We start from the raw sequence: 18,139 nt of genomic DNA on the forward strand, positions 1-18,139 counted from the left end.
ATAGGCATTAAATTATACCACCTGCAAAAATAATGACAACTTCGCCTTTTCTTGTCCTATATGTATGCCTTATTCCATTATCTTGTGTATTTGTGTTGGCTAATAATGCCAGAAAAGTAACAAGTAATAGTTACGGCTGAGGGTATCTTTAGCATACTTCTGATTTTAATGAGAATATGCATAGTGTTTCATCATTAGCATTAATGCTGGTTTATCACTTCGAGAAAATATCCATCTACTAGTATTTTACTGAAAGTTTTTAAATAAGGAATGGTCCTAATTAAAGGACTCCTATTTAAACTCTATCAAGGGCTTTACAGGAATAAATTAAGATGATCTTGTTTTTTCCCCCTCTTTCTAAATACCTAATAATATGTTGAAAGAGATTTCAGATATTGAACCTTGTTTGCACTGCTGGAATGACTGGTCTTCATTACAGTATATTGTTCTTTCAATGTACTGCAGAATTCTACTTGCTAATATTTAATTTAAAATTTTGGGTCAGTTTTCTTTTCTTGCTTTCATTGCCAGGTGTTAGCATCCACATTAAATTTAAATTAAATTTAAATTTAATTTAAATTTTTTGGTGTTAGCATCCACATTAAATTTAAATTAAATTTAAATTTTTTGGTAAGCTTTCTGAATTTATTTTTACTCTTTAATTTACTAAAGTTCTAGAACAGTGGCTTTCAGGGTATTTTTATTGTGACCCAGAGTAAGAAATGCATCTTTAAAAGAAGATCTGGCATAAACACATGCACTGTAACAAAAGTTTCAAATAGTAATACTTGCTCTATGAGTATGCACTCTATAGTATTCTATTTCAGTAAAAAAAATGCCTATCTCAAAACACTATTTTGAAAAATACTGTATGTCATTTGAAGAATCATCTATACACTGGTGCTTTTCAGAGAGTAGCTCTCTGGTAATTATTCCATTTTCTTCCTCGTTTGTGTTTTTTTCTAGACAATCTATATATTAATTTCACACAGGTCTTCAAATTTATTTGCATAATAATTTTGCAGTATACTCTTTTAATTCTTTAATTCTCTCACGGAGTCTGTATATCATTTCTCTTTCTCCTTTCTGATTTAGAATATTTGTGCCTTCTTTGGAACTTCTAATATTGACTGGCTTAGCTAGTGTATTGGGTTTTTTTTTTTCTCCTTAAGGAAACAGGCCATAGGTTCATATTATCAGTTCTACTGCTTTGCTGTTTCTGATTTTACCTTTTTATTTCTCTTCTGCTTTTTAAGGTTTAATCTGCAGTCTGTTTTGTAGTTCATTTTCTACTTTTTTGAGTTACATACTATGTTATTTTTCTTCTTTCTTGTGTTCATGTTTGAAACCATGACTATCTGAACACAGCGGTCATATTCTACAGGTTTTGGTGTGTAATGTTTTAATTAGTATTTTGTACACATTCTGTACTATCAGTTTTATTTCCTCTTTATACCAAAGGTTGTTTTAAATAGTTTTCATATTTCCAAGTAGTGGAGATGTTCATTTTTATTTTGGTCATTCGTTTTTTTGTTAAATTTCATGGTTTTCAGAAAATGTGGTCTGGATTATTTCTAATTTTTGGAATTAATTGAGGGGTGTGTGTGTGTGTGTCTGTGTGTGTGTGTGTGTGTGTGTGTATGCAGGCCAATGTATAGTCAATTTGGTAAATGTTTCATGAGCTTTTAAAAATAAGATTGATTTTCAGTTAACAGGATATCTATTTCATCAACCTCACTGACTTCACTGTTCAAATACATCCTTACCAAATTTTGATGGCTTGATTCATGAAGTGAATTAAATTAGGCCACTACTATTTTGTTTCTGATCATCTTTCTTGTAGTTCTGAAGTTTTTCTTCATGTATTTTTAGTATAATATTATTCAGTGATTTAAGATTTATGAAAGGTATATCCTTTCTGTAGACCCTTTACCATCATAACATTTCCTCCTTCATCTTGTATTATACTTTCTGCCTTAAATGTCATCCTGTCTGACTAATATCATGAGCCCAGCTTTCTTTTTGTTAGCATTTGCTTGGCAGACCTTTTCACACTTTTTTCTCTCTAGTTTTCTAGTCATTTTGCTTTAGATCTTCCTCTGTGTACATCATATATACCTATCCCTCCCTTTACAAAAGTTAAATTTATAAAGTTTCAATTTAAAAAATATATCTAATACAAATCAGTATTAGTGATATGAATATTGTTAGGCACTACTGGTATTATTGTTATTAGATATTGATAATGATTTTAATATTCAGTATATATTAAGCACTTACTTGGCACCAGGCACTGTTCTTGGTACTTTACATTATTATCTCATGTAGTCCTCACAACTTGACTAACATTTCCATTTTGCAGATGAGGAAATGAAGGTTTCCTAATTTGTCCAAAGTCAGAGAGCTCACAGTTACTGGCTGGCAAATGTGTTTATTTATTCATAGGTTTTGGAGAGGGGAGGTTTTATAATCTTGTTTCCAGTCTCCTATTTATTCTCCACTTTGTACTAGTAAGTATCCCATGTACCTACCATTCCAGCTACACCCAAGAAATGGTTGGTTTGGCCCTTAGTCCATACTCTATTCCATAACTTTGCACTTGCTCAAGTGCTGTTTATAACTATTACCCACTCCTCTCTAGGGGTAGGGCAATTTTGTACATAAATATACTCAGCGCCTACCCACAACCAAACAGTGAGTGTTAAATAAATATTTGATGAAATGAAATTCTAAGCAGAGTCTTTACCACATTTTATCAAGCATTTAAATTTCACCTGTGCTCCAAACCGATGGATACCAAGGGGGGAAAGCAGCGCGGAGTGGGGCGGGGGGGGGGGGGTCGGGAAATGGGAGATTGGGATTGACATATATACACTAATATGTATAAAACTGATAACTAATAAGAACCTGCTCTATAGTACAGGGAACTCCACTTCGCTGTACAGTACAAACTAACACAACACTGTAAAACAACTATACCCCAATATAAATAAATAAATAAATTAATTAATTAATTTCACCTGTTCTCTCATTGGATTTCTCCTCTGAGTCTGAGTGATGATGGAAAATATTAGATTTATTCATATTTAAAATTAAGGTAGAATATTTGATTGTATTACAGTGGATATAAATTCATTGTACATGTAAAAATGTCCAATATTTAACACAGATTTTGATTCTTAATAATAGTAATGCCTTACTTATGGATTTTATCAGTAAATTCTGGGATGTTATAAAAAAAGAAGGAAGATATATAAAATTGAATTCAAGGTTTAACCTGAAATCCCTTAGAAAAATTTATAGTACAGGTGATGTAGTTCTTAGAGCTCCCAGCAGGGGCCAGAATGTTCATGTTTATGGACATTCACATTAAATGACAATGTTTTTACTGTAATTCAAGATTGTATCTATTTTTAAACCAATAAGAAAGTCAGATAGAACTTTTTATAGTTAAAATTACTAAAAACTTCTGACTTATTAATTTAAAATTTCAAGAATGTAAATATATAATTCAAAATAGCGAAAAATGAGTTTGACAGAAGTAGTAATGTTCTGTAACAAAAGGCTAACCCCTAATATTTGAGCAAATAGGTATACGAAGTACTTTTAGTCAGTAGACACTAAAACCCCTACACTAATTGCCAAACTCAGGTCACTGGGTCTTTCAGTTGCCAAGCCAGACTATGGACTGGGTCCAAGAACAAAGGGCACCACTGTGGCGTTGACCCAGGAAATTGGGCACTGACCCTATTTGTTAATTTTAGAATATTAAAAAACTTCCTAACTCAATATAAGAGAAGTACTGGTGCTTCCAAAGTATTTCAATGCAAATTGCCTTTGTGAATCAAATAAATTGTTTTTAATTTAATTCTAATTTAAGTCATGTAACCTTTCTCTGGACCTCAGTTTCTCCATCTGTTCAGGAGTACATTAGATATGATAATCTACTAAAATTCAATTTTTTTTTCCTTAGACAAAAAGCATCTTTTTTTTCCTGTCTCTAGTTCTTGGCATAGTCTCTGTCACAAACCAGGTGCTCAGTAAATGTTTAATGAACAAATAAATGAATAAATAAACAAATGAATAAACTTTTAGAGAGGTCTTTCTAGGAATTTACAAAAGAATTTGGAAACAGAATGCCTCTGAAAGCCAATCTTCTGCGAATTATGAAAAACAATGCTTTAGGCAATTCCAAGGAAATAAGAAAACATTTTCTGAATACTCTTGAAAAGAACTGAATTCTTTCATGGCTATCACTACTTCCAAGTCACTAACTGAGTAAAGAGGGAGTTAATTTTTTTAAAGTGTTTTAAGACTTTAAAATCTAACTCTAAAACAAATTAAAACATTTTTTTTATGTGCTGAAACATATTCTGTATTGAGTCAATGGTTTACAAAGTTCCCCCAGAACAAAACCCTGAAAATTGCAAGATTTTCTCTTGGGGAGTGGTTGTTTGCTGGAAGGCTTATCTTAATAATAAGGGAGGGTAAATATTTCAAAACTAAAGGTGTAATTGTGCCAATTCAATCTATATTGTCACCTGCTCCAGAAACCATGTGCTTGTTCTAAGATAAATAAAACCATCATGAAGGAAATCAGTCATCAAAAATAATGAAAATGAACTTCTTATACTCAGTTTCTCATTTGTAAATTTTTAAAATTTTACTTCATTAAACTCGGGGACAAATGTATAACTGCAGGCAGAAGTTTCTGTGCCTTCTTAATCCAGAGAGGTGGGCAATGGTGTGGAAGTTTAGACCAAAAGTGAGCATGTAGGGGCTTCCCTGGTCGCGCAGTGGTTGAGAGTTCGCCTGCCGATGCAGGGGACACGGGTTCATGCCCCGGTCCGGGAGGATCCCACATGCCGCGGAGTGGCTGGGCCCGTGGGCCATGGCCGCTGAGCCTGCGCATCCTGCGCATCCGGAGCCTGTGCACCACAACGGGAGAGGCCGCGGCAGTGAGAGGCCCGCGTACCAAAAAAAAAAAAAAAAAAAAGTGAGCATGTAGGTATAGCAAATTTGAAAGCCCAACTAGAGACTGCTATATATTATATCAAGGAATCTGAGACATCCCTGCATGCTATCTCACTGCATGTACATTCAACAAAAACAAAAATAAAATTCAAGTCCAGTAAAAGGGGCTAAAATTAGTGAATCACGGGCTTTTTCCAGACACCAGCCACTGCCTTTGGGCAAAGGACTTAAGTACCTATGCTTACTTTCTATTAATAGAATAAAGAAATTATTTGAGCCAGGTCCTCAAAGATTGAATAATGTAAAGATTCATTCTCAAGGAAAAACAATTTTTTCGAGAACTCTCATAGATAAAAGTCAACCCCTATCACTTTAGATGACACTTGAAGCCAACTTGAGTATAGTAAAAAACTCAATTGTAAACACTTTTGAAAATAACACTGTAGACATTGTATTTGTAGCCACTGTATAAAATGAAGACATCAAAAATAGAAGGTGGTTATCTGAATGATCCAGAATATACATCAAAAACTACGTTTTATAAATGATACAAATGAACCTATTTACAAAACAGAAAGAGTCACAGATGTAGAAAACAAACTTATGGTTATCAAGGGGGAAAGGGGGGGAGGGATAAATTGGGAGATTTGGATTGACATATACACACTACTATATATAAAATAGATAACTAGTAAGAACCTACTGTATAGCACAGGGAACTCTACTCAATACTCTGTAATGACCTATACAGGAACAGAATCTAAAAAAGAGTGGATATATGTATATGTATAACTGATTCACTTTGCTGTACAGCAGAAACTAACACACCATTGTAAGTCAACTATACTCCAGTAAAAATTAATTTTAAAAACTAAGTATACATTTTGAAATTACTTATGGAACTCATAGACACCCCTGGGAAGCTAAGGTTGGTTGGAAAGAGCATTCTGGGAAATAGGTTGATTTCTGGCCCACCTGGGTTGGCTATTCAAGGAGCTATGCCTTGGGGTAAACTGAGGCAATAAACTCTATCCCAGTTTCAGGGGAAAATGCCTTCTTGCTGGTATAAGGAGAAAGCAGGGAGAGAAGGAGTGCTTTACAACAAAGAATATGGATAAGGAGGAGACTGTAACACGTATAATCAGTTCACAGTCTCCCTACCGGGTCAAGGCCAAGAAGATTGTTCGGCCTTTGCCTTGCCTACACAGGCGCACACACACACACACACACACACACACACACACACACACACACACACACAGCCCTTTTGAGATTTCTTTTCTGCTCTCTGGCTGCTTTTGACTCAATTTGAACTAAATAGAACCTGTGTTGGGTAAGGGCTCTGGTAGTCTTAAATAGTGGTATCACAGCAAGCATGGTCACTCCCTAGCAAGGTCTTGTTAATAGCTACACAGTGTCTCTGCATAGTCACAGATCATTGAATGCAAAAGTTCCAGTGGAATGTTCGAGTGTTCGGTGCGCTAGCACAGAACTGCTAGAGGTGGCAAGGACACACAGGGACCTCCCAGTACTGGTACTCTCTACGAGGGCGAGTAAGAGGGAACACAATAGAAATGTTATGAACCACAGAGCAACCCGAAAACACAACAAGAGCCATTTAGAAAGTCTATAAATATAAACATAACAATATATTATGAATATAAAACTATACCTACTGAAAAATTAGAAAGTAGAACTTTCTTGTATTTAAGGAGACATTCATTCATTTATTGGTTCAGTTATCAGTAAACACATTTGAGAATTGTAATAATCTATATAATTAACACTAAGTCTTTTGAGTCTAGTCTCTTTTCAATGGAAAAAAGAGGAAGCAAAATTATAACTTAATTTTTATTCTTTGTATTTCAAATGTATAATGAATAAACTAGAGTTCCCACTTTGGAAAGGAAGGAAGAGAGAAAGCACATTTTGAAGCTTTCCTGAATTAATACTACCTCTAAAGGACAATGGAATGCAAACGTTTTGTTAACTGGGACATTATTATGACACACTGCCATAATATGGATGTTATCACCTCAAGACTGACCTGAAAACCAACTAAAGAAATCCCTCAAGACCAGATTGCAGCCTACACCCTAGAACAGACAAATGTTGTGCAAATGTCCTCTAGAGAACCTACAAGTTAGTAGTTGGTGATTATAAAACAATAAAATTTATATTTCTGCTCTTGGCAATAATTATATATCAGTAAATAAATACAGTGTCTAAAAATAACCATGTTTGAGGTCTCATTAAAAGTACAACCATAGGGGCTTCCCTGGTGGCGCAGTGGTTGAAAGTCCGCCTGCCAATGCAGGGGACACGGGTTCATGCCCCGGTCTGGGAGGATCCCACATGCCGCGAAGCGGCTAGGCCCGTGAGCCATGGCCGCTGAGCCTGCGCTTCCGGAGCCTGTGCTCCACAGCGGGAGAGGCCACAACAGTGAGAGGCCCGCGTACCGCAAAAAAAAAAAAAAAAAAAAAGTACAACTATAGATATTAAGATGAGAGGACTTCAAGTTAGAGGGGAAAAAAATTCAACTGAAGCAATATAAAATGTATTACTTTGGGGGAAAGTGTGGTCTGGGGATCCCTGGAGTGAAGACCCTTTCAGAGAGTCTGTGGAGTAAAAACTATTTTCATAACAATGTTAATATTTTCTTGCTACTCTCATTTTTTCTTATATGTATAGTGGGGTTTTTCCGAAGGCTCCGTGATATGTGACGGCATCATCACTTTGTCAGCAAATAGAATATATGCTTGCATGTATCTGTATTCTAACATTTCTCATTTTTAATTTATAATACGTTAAATATTGATAGATATGACCCACACAAACAAAAGCTTTTGAGGATCCTAAATAACTTTTCAGAGTAAAGGAATCTTGAGACCAAGAAGTCTGAGAACTACTGTTTTAGGTGATACACCTCAAGTTAAATGGCACAGCTCATCAAATTTCTTCCTGTTTTATATTGAAGAGACTAGATTGTAGGCTTCACGAAGACAGTGACTGTTTCTGTCTGGCTCACTGTTTTCTCCTCAGAATCTAGCATGGTACCAGGCACACAATAGGCATTAGAATGTTTCATAAAATAATAAATGAATTAATACAGTTAACACTCAAACAGCACAGGGGTTAGGAGTGCCAACTGGTCTTCCAGTTGAAAATCTGCATATAACTTTACAGTTAGCCCTCTGTATCCAAGGTTCTTGCATCTGAGGATTCAACCAACTACAGATGGTATAGTACCGTAGTACACATTTAGCGAAAAATGTGCATATAAGTGGACCCTCTCAGGTCAAACCCGTGTTGTCCAAGGGTCCACAGTACATACATACATGCATACATGCATTCATAAGTGAAGGCCTTGCCAAATGACTTATTCAAGGTCACATAAAATGTCAGCAACAAATCCAGAACTATATTCCAGATCTCCTGTCTGCTACTCCTATACTGTTACTCCCTGGCTCAAGGATACTTTTGTTTTTGTTCACTTTTGTTCTGTAATCAATTGAAAGCATGGATAATCAGGTATTGCCACTGTGAGATGACTACCTCTCTCATGCTGTTATGTGAGTTGAGCACTAGACAATTTTTTTCTGGCCTTAAGCATAATCAGAACAGTGTGTTACCAAAGGGCTATCATCACAAGGAAGTGGCAAGAGTGATCAGATAAAATACAACTTTCTGGTTTTTTCCCACAGCAGAGTTGAATTTTTCATGATTCATTCTTATTCTAATTCCTAGTCTCCTCCTTTCTTTGGCCACATCATTAAACTTCTGGCAAGCTTTTACGTTAATGCACTCAGTAGTTCCCAGACTGCAAAGAGGAAAACCATAAATGTTTTTTGGGAAATATGCCTTGTACTCTCAAAGTTGTTTTGAAACATCCCCCCTGGTATTTGTAAGAGAGAAGAGAGAAGTTTGCTTCCTACCTTACTTATGGTTACAGAAATGTAAGGCCCACCCAGTATAAAGAAGCACAGTGGGAAAGAAAAATACAAGTCTTGTGAAGAGGTGAACTGGCCACCTAAATTGACTCCTGTGAGAAACTGCTTTCAAAGATGGCAAACCTAAGACAAAGCCAAAAAGCTGGTCGGCCATGCCCTCCCATCAACTAGAAGGAATTCTCTACTCACTCATCCTAATGACACAGTCCTGTCTTCACGAAAGCAGCCAGAGCCAGACCTCCAGCAGTCAGACCACGGTGAAGGTTCCTACTGCTGGCGAACCTTCCTGCTCTGGGGCCTTGGGAAGGTTGCTGTCACTGACACTGGAGAAGGCGTATATGTTCTTGAAACTTCTTGAGAACCTCTTAACTCATTCATTACTGATGTCTAGAGGCGTTGATTGAATATAGTTGATTCTCAATATTCATAGTAGTTACGTTCTATCAAGTCACTGCTGACACTGAATGAGTGATTACTGAGCCACTGCTCCTAGGGGAAACACAAGGTTACATCCTGTCAGCATCTGGTCACATTTTCGTCAACCAATCAATGTATAACCTTGCTTTAGGTGCATTTCTGTTTTAAAATATCTTAGTTAATATATATTGCTGATTAATTAACATTGGATTCACAGCCAAAAGCCCTATAACTGAAGCCTGAACAAAGCTTACATAACACACATATTTGTCCATAAGGAAATTTTTTCCCAAAGTTCTATCACAACCTTCTTTTTCAAAAATTGTGGTAAAATACACATAACAAAATTGACTATTTAACCACTTTTAACTGTACAGTTCAGTGGCCTTAAGTATACTTACACTGTTGTGCTACCATGAGCAACAGCCATCGCCAGAACTTTTTGATCTTCCCAATTGAAAACTCTGTATCTATTGAACAGATAGATGGCTTTCCCCCATCACACCCCACCCCTCCTCCAGTCCCTGGCAACCACCATTCTATTTACTTTTCATCACAGCCTCCCTGTGCCTAGGAGCACAGCACTTCAGCACTATGCTTGGGGGCCACTTTGAACAGCAGAATCACCCCCAAAAAACATGCAAAAATGTGAAAAAAAATGGTGCTATATAGATTGCAAAAAGGGCACTTATTAAGCATGAGTGCTGAAACAAGGCAGAGAATTGCCTTGGTTGACCTGAACTGGGATCCTGTGTGTTGGAAGCCTCAAATTTTTTGCTGCGCTGTGCATGTGCGTGAATGACTACAAAAGCGCCATGAGTATTGATTACGGAGTAAAAAATAAGTTTCGGCAATGAGACAAATTTGCAAACATGGAATCCGTGAGTAATGACATCGACCACGTGGAAATGACCACCTTTGTTTCCTCTATTCCAGGTAGTAAGAATAAACAGCTGAAATGTGCCTTGTGATAGGGCTGCCTTAGAACATTTTACTAGAGAGCTAGCCTACATGAATTGATAATTGGCAGCTACAAACTGAAGCAGTTCTAGTTCATGTGGAGGATAAATTTAAGCATAATCTCAAACCCCTCTGCATGAAACAAAGACCAAGTACTCAAGTACTAGTTATCAATCACTTACTGTGTGACAGGCAGAGTACTCAGCAATTTACATGTATTATTGAATTACATCCCCTCCAAAACTCTATGAGGAAACTGAAGGTTAGAGAAGTTAAGTATCTCATCCATTATTACATAGTTAGAAGTGGCAAAATTGAGATTTGAACTCAGGTCTATCTGACTGCAGAACCTGAGGTCCCAACTGCTATGCAATTCTAATAGAGTTAAAAAACAAAAAAGATTTGATTTACTCAGAAGTATATAGAAGCATATGTTACAATCATTATAACATTACAAAGATTTATATGCTGAAAAATAAATTTACCAAACAAATAAAACTTTATAAGCCTGATCTAATACTGCTCCACAACAAACAACACCTGAAACCTTTCAGGGCATCTGGTTTGTGTCTGGTTTTCCTTAATCTTTAATGATGGGCAAATCTAATGCATTATGTAAGGCCATTTTTTCTCAAGAGATGTAGATACCTCTTAAGAATTTGATGAAAATGCATTAACTTTTCAGGCTACTGAGTTGCATTTTAGTGCACTGAGGCAGTAAATTAGTGTACAATGTGCAAAAGTAGTGACCTAAAAAAATGAATATTTGATATGAACCACTGCATTCTCTTGGAAAAATAGTAATGGATTAACTCTCTCAGGAGTCCTTAGCTTCCCCAAAAGAAGTAGGAAGAATAAATCTCCTGTGGCCTGGAAACAGCTTCTGTTCCTCGCTGGCTATGTTTGTTTAGCTTTTTAATAGTTCATTTGATTAGATCTTGTGGCTCCCAAAGCTAAGGTTGAGAGTTTGATCCCTACAGAGGCCACTTAAATTTAGAGAACAAAAAGCTCTATTCTCTGCTCCCAGACCTTACCCCAAATCCCTGCCAGGTGTCTGCCCTCTGGTCAAATGAGAAACTGGCAAAGGGGTGCAAACCTAGCACAGTATTGGGAAATAGAAAAATGGGCACCCTTTATTATGGTGCTCCTTTCCTTTTATGTGTCCACAATATTTGGATATAATTTATAGAGAGTAGATACTATGGTTTTTCTTTTAACCCTGGAAATCTGAGGAAAACTTCATTACCAGTCATAAAATTCATTATCTTAAGCTTATTCTAAGTTCTTCTAAGCTTATTCTAAGTTCAGATAGCTGACATTATCCTCTTGGTAATAACGAGAAAAAACATCCTCAAAGCAATATTAATCTGCAACTTTGGGATAGGAAATAATAGTAATCAGTCAAAAACTGAACACAATTTTCATATGAATAAAAGATATTAAATTATTTAAAAATAATTTCATGAGCAGTTTAATATTAAAGTAAGTATGATTTTCATTATGTGTTAAGAATTTATTCAGGAAAACAAGTTTCTCAAATTATAGCCAAAAATCTTTTACTAGTATCACTATCTTAACTTTAAATTTAAATCTGTATTTCCCTAATTACACAGTACTAAAAATAATTTACTACAACAAATAAAAATCCTTTTACTTCAAATCCTTGCCTAAATAATATAAAATCATTTTATTTTTTGAGGAAAAGACATTTCAACTTTTTAAGTATGAAGTGTAAATTAAGATTTACTTATTTAAATTATAATTTTAAAGTTTCACATATAAAGATGAACAAGATCTAAGTGTAGTTTATATTATTGTTAAAATAGATTTTAATTTTTCAAATGTCACATATATCTTTCATTATTTGTAGATTTATTTCTTTTATGAAGTAGTCAAATGAATCAGCTCACCCTTGACTGTAACAAAATACTGTTTGGTGACTTGTGACAGACAGGGTTTTAACCTCTGACAGCGAGATTCATTGTGGAGCAAGAGCCAATCATAGATCCTGACGACACTTGTCTCATCAAAGTTGGAATATAAAAAGCCACTTGGAATACAGTATAAAAGATTCACTGGTGTGGCAAGTTGTCTCTCAGACTGTGCAGGCATTAACATTTTGCTTGGCATTACTCAAAAGCAAAAGAAAAGTAAAAGGAAGAAATAAGAACAAGGAAAAAGATTGTATTGATTTTAAAATCATGCAAAAACTGCAAATCTATGTTTGTATTTACCTATTTATGCTGATTGTTGCTGGTCCAGTGGATCTGAATGAGAACAGCGAGCAAAAGGAAAATGTGGAAAAAGAGGGGCTGTGTAATGCATGTATGTGGAGACAAAACACTAAATCCTCAAGACTAGAAGCCATAAAAATCCAAATCCTCAGTAAACTTCGCCTGGAAACAGCTCCTAACATCAGCAAAGATGCTATAAGACAACTTTTGCCCAAAGCTCCTCCACTCCGGGAACTGATTGATCAGTACGATGTCCAGAGAGATGACAGCAGTGACGGCTCCTTGGAAGATGATGATTACCACGCTACGACGGAAACGGTCATTACCATGCCCACAGAGTGTGAGTAGTCCTATTAGTGTAGAGCAACAGTTCTGCTGACTGTTGTTCTAGTGTTTATGAGAAACCGATCTATTTTCAGGCTCTTTTAACAAGCTGTTGGCTTGTATGTAAGTAGGAGGGAAAAGAGTTTCTTTTTTTTCGAGATTTCATGAGAAATATACTAATGAGACTGAAAGCTGCTGCATAATTTGTTTCCTTAGAGAGCTAAAAGGCTAAAAATAAAATGCTTGCATAGCATTAATGTTATACAGTTTAATGTGACAACTATAACATGCTTATGCTTTCACAGCTTAATACACCAAGGTAAGGATTGGGAGATACTACAAGCAACGTGAAAAACTTGAAATTTTTTAACTACATGAAATTTCATAACTGCATTTGGTTGTCTGAAATATGCATTTATAATAACAGGTTTTTTCATAATAAAGAGAACTGGAAAGAAATTTGTAGATGTTGAAGCCTATGTGGGCATTTGCTGAACACCTAGAATGACTTCTGTTATTCAAAACTATTTCTCACAGTGTCTTTATGTTCTTCACAAATTAGAGTTATCTAATTTTGAAAGCTATTACAACACTGGAAAATATGAAAAAATATTTTTTATAAATTTAATGTATTACTAAGAGCAATGATGAAGTAAACATAGCATAATAATAATCATGAGCTAATTATCAGAAAATGCTAAGAAATAAACATTTTAATTGAGTAGGCTATGGCTCACAAAGTCCCACTTATACCTTGACCATGGTACTATTGTTGAAAGTACCCGATCTGCATATTTCCAGGCAGGCACATGCTTAATAACCTCCTAAAGTATTATTTTACTCTTCATAGGAGGGAGGACTATTACCTGTAGTATCTACATTGCTTCTGGAAGATAATATACGTCATACCATTCCTGTTGCAGGCAGTTCAAAACTATACTCAAGGAAAGTGGGACAGGCACCTTAACAGAGAAGGCATGACAAGAAAGAGTTTTGTGCCATATGTCTGTGATCTTGCTTTATAGAGTGGTTTACCCACTTTAAACTGGACTCAAAACAGTTTCAAAATACTGTTTTTCTTATTAAGTAATTAGGTTATAATGCAACGAATAATTTTCCTTTAAGACTGTGCTATCAGATAATCCTGGAGTAGATCTGCCTTATTTATAAACAATCTTGGAAAACCAAAAGGAAAGAAATTTCTAAGTGCTTCTGCTTACAATGACAGCCTGGCCCTAAAGACAGTGTTTTCTAAGTTTTGAGATAGCCTGAATGCAACATTTAGATTTTGGTGCTACTTACCTGCTAGTTTTGTTCCTTTAAAAGGCTATCCCAGCACCCAAACATAACAGATGTACTATATTTTCTACTAATTCCTGAGGCTCAGTTGCTCAGTGTCTTGTCCCCAGGTAATTCAGGCCTGGGGGAAGGGTTCCTTCTTCCAGACTGATTGGTACAGCTGCTCAGTAAGTGTAACTACTCAGATTCCCAAAGAATTCTAAGTGGATGTTCCTCCACAGTTTCTCTTGTTCTCTCTAATCATCATCATCTTAAAATTTCATCCACTTTTCATTCCTTAATAGAATTTTCCTTAGTCCACAGTTCTCTGGAGAGGAAGTAGGTTCCTCCTAAACAGCTGAAAAAACATACATCTAAGAAAATCTGAAAAGCTATAGTAATTATTTTATTTGATAGTTTTCTGAGTTATGAATGAAATTCTACAGATTTTTTTTCATTTTAAAAGACTAAATGTGCACACATTATTCCAATAAACATGCTCATTGATTAATATGGAGGACTTCATGCATCTGTCATGAAAAATGATTTCAGTAACTCTTTTTTTTCTTATTCATTTATAGCTGATCTTCTAATGCAAGTGGAAGGAAAACCCAAATGTTGCTTCTTTAAATTTAGCTCTAAAATACAATACAATAAAGTAGTAAAGGCCCAACTGTGGATATATCTGAGGCCAGTCAAGACTCCTACAACAGTGTTTGTGCAAATCCTGAGACTCATCAAACCCATGAAAGACGGTACAAGGTATACTGGAATCCGATCTCTGAAACTTGACATGAACCCAGGCACTGGTATTTGGCAGAGCATTGATGTGAAGACAGTGTTGCAAAATTGGCTCAAACAACCTGAATCCAACTTAGGCATTGAAATCAAAGCTTTAGATGAGAATGGGCATGATCTTGCTGTAACCTTCCCAGGACCAGGAGAAGATGGGCTGGTAAGTGATTACTGAAAATAACATTCTAAAAACCTTATGTTTTTATTCATAATGTGAATGAATAGTAGTGGAAAACAACTACCAATTTCCTATGCTCATAAGCCGGACAAAGGTATCTTACCCCGATGGTAGCCCTGTACCCAATAAAAGTAGGTGTCCAATTTCATATCCTATGAAACACTCTCTTGATACTTTTAGTTTGCATGAGGACTTAAAGAAAAAAGTTACACCATAGTCCTTAACTTCTTAAGGAATTAGTTTGAATTGGGAATGAAATATAAAGTGCTTTTCATTGATGTGTTATATGATTATATAAATAAAAACATGAAGTCTTCATAGTGGATTCTAGGACATACCCAAAAAAACATTTTTTTCCCTAGAAGAGTGCCAAAGGTGTTAACATTTTTTTTGGCTTAATAAAGTGGAAAAAATAAACTCTAAAAATTATAATTGAAATAAAATGCTTTTAATTATAGCAACTAACTAAATACAATATGTTTAGACTTATATGCTATTACATATAGTATATTTAAGATCCCTCAAGATAAATGTTCCTTATTTTCTAGGCTGTTAATGCACTGATGTATATGTGGATTACTCTGTGAATTACCCCTAATAAAATTTAAAATTTCGGGGTAGTTAACCTGTACCAACAAGCTTATTTCTGAACTGTCTTACTATTCTTCTGCAAGAGTTTACTTAGGTAATGCCAACTAATTTAATATCAGGTCAAACAGAAGACAATGCCTTATATATTATAAAAATTAATAAAAACCATTTAAAACCTAGTATAAATTTAGAGTTACTCACTCTTCTGGCTTATCTATGCTTGTGTTTACTTCTGTTTTCAAAAACTTATTTAATGTGACCATATCTTTTACTTCCATTTATTGATATAATTTACAACAAAAGATTATACTTGTAAGCAATGTGTTAGCTTTTCAGTTTTTAAATGGTCTTGTTTGTAAAGAATATATAATTAGTAAGTCATATCTACTTTAAATGAAAACATATTCTTTAAGAGATTATACAATTTTCCAAGTGATCTATTTTTCTTTAAATATGCTACATAAAATGTTACTGACTCCCAAAATGATGTTATTATTTTTTATAATCTTAAATACCAATAATTACCAGGTCTATTTTGATTTTGATACAGGATAAAAACTACTATTAATTATTTAGGAATGTGTTCTTTTTTATAGACAGCATTTTAATGATCAAAGTTGGTGATGTGACAGAGGTTTTATTTATTATTAAACAGATGGTTAATAAGATGTATTCCTCAGACTTTTCCATATAAAAGGAAAAATGTCTCAAATGCATGAAAAGATTGGGGTGGGGGAAGGATTAGCAAATTATTGTTTAAATATCTGAACAGCAACATTTTTCAGTGAAAGAATAAAGGAAATATTATCGTATCTTCTTCTGAATCTGTCCCTCCCTCTCTTGGAGTTGGTTGTTCCAACCCAATATACCTACCACTACCTTCATCACCCTACCTTCCTTTTTCCCATTACAATCTGTACAGTGCTGGGTGGTAACTATTTTGGTTTGGTGTTAATATCCAAGGATCCCTGAATAAGATCTAGTGAATGGAGGATGGATGAGTATACCTATCCCTCCAGGAGTCATCAGACATATTTAGCCACCATATTTAACCAACAAGTAGGAAGAGAGAAGCTAGCTTTTCCCCTTCCTCCTTTCTTCCCTCCTCCCTCTCGCTTCTGCTCCATCTCTCCCTTTCTTGCCATCAATATTTTCAGAGCATCTATTATGTGCCAGGCATTCAGATACTCAAACTGGGGAAAACAAGAATAAGCAAGACAAAGATTTGACCACAGGGGAATCTGTATTGCTGCTATAGTCTTTTGAGCCATAAGGGAAGTATCAAGCCTAGTATAAACTAAAATTCCTTAATGCTGTGGCAACATTAAAACATAAAAACAAATGTGGCAGAAGCAAAATGATTAGTTTCTTTCTTCAACAACGACTGCTTGAGGTAGGAAGGTGTTTCAGGATCTATTACTAACTCTTCTTTCCTTTTCATACAGAATCCCTTTTTAGAAGTCAAGGTAACAGACACACCAAAAAGATCCAGGAGAGATTTTGGACTCGACTGTGATGAGCACTCCACAGAATCTCGATGCTGTCGTTACCCTCTAACTGTGGATTTTGAAGCTTTTGGATGGGATTGGATTATTGCACCTAAAAGATATAAGGCCAATTACTGCTCTGGAGAGTGTGAATTTGTATTTTTACAAAAATATCCTCATACCCATCTTGTGCACCAAGCAAACCCCAGAGGTTCAGCAGGCCCCTGTTGTACTCCCACAAAGATGTCTCCAATTAATATGCTATATTTTAATGGCAAAGAACAAATAATATATGGGAAAATTCCAGCCATGGTAGTAGATCGCTGTGGGTGCTCATGAGATTTATACTTGTTTCATAACTTCCTAAAAAGTGGAAGGTCTTCCCCTCAACAATTTTGAAACTGTGAAATTATGTACCACAGGCTGTAAGCCTAGAGCATGCTACAGTCACTTACGCACAAGCTACAGTATATGAACTAAAAGAGAGAATATATGCAACGGTTGGCATTTAACCATCAAAACAAATCATACAATAAAAAGTTTTATGATTTCCTGAGTTTTTTAACTTGGAGATCAAATTCCATTTATGTTCATATATATCACAATATATGCAGGTAAATGAAAGCAATTCTCCTTGTGTTCTGGTGAATTAAAGGAGTATGCTTTAAAGTCTATTTCTTTACAGTTTCATTTAATATTTACAGAAAAATCTATATGTAGTATTGGTAAAATGCAGGATTGTTATATACCATTATTTGAATCATCCTTAAACACTTGAATTTATATTGTATGATAGCATACTTGGTAAGATAAGATTCCACAAAAATAGGGATGGTACACCATGTGCAAGTTCCCATTCCTATTCCGATTGATATAGTACATTAACAATTCATGCCAATGGTGCTAATACAATAGGCTGAATGGCTGATGTTATCAGGTTTATCAAATAAA

The 18,139-nt window shown here is 35.3% G+C and overlaps 1 protein-coding gene across 1 annotated transcript; it reads left to right on the forward strand.

Moving 5' to 3' along the window:
* Nucleotides 1–12,502: 12,502 nt before the first annotated feature.
* Nucleotides 12,503–17,527, forward strand: MSTN (myostatin). Its single transcript, XM_060015612.1, has 3 exons — nucleotides 12,503–12,875; nucleotides 14,719–15,092; nucleotides 17,147–17,527. Exons 1-3 carry the CDS (start codon nucleotides 12,503–12,505, stop codon nucleotides 17,525–17,527), a joined length of 1,128 nt encoding a protein of 375 aa, XP_059871595.1.
* Nucleotides 17,528–18,139: the final 612 nt, after the last annotated feature.

Source organism: Delphinus delphis, chromosome 7 (genome assembly GCF_949987515.2).
Source record: "Delphinus delphis chromosome 7, mDelDel1.2, whole genome shotgun sequence".
NCBI lineage: Eukaryota > Metazoa > Chordata > Mammalia > Artiodactyla > Delphinidae > Delphinus > Delphinus delphis.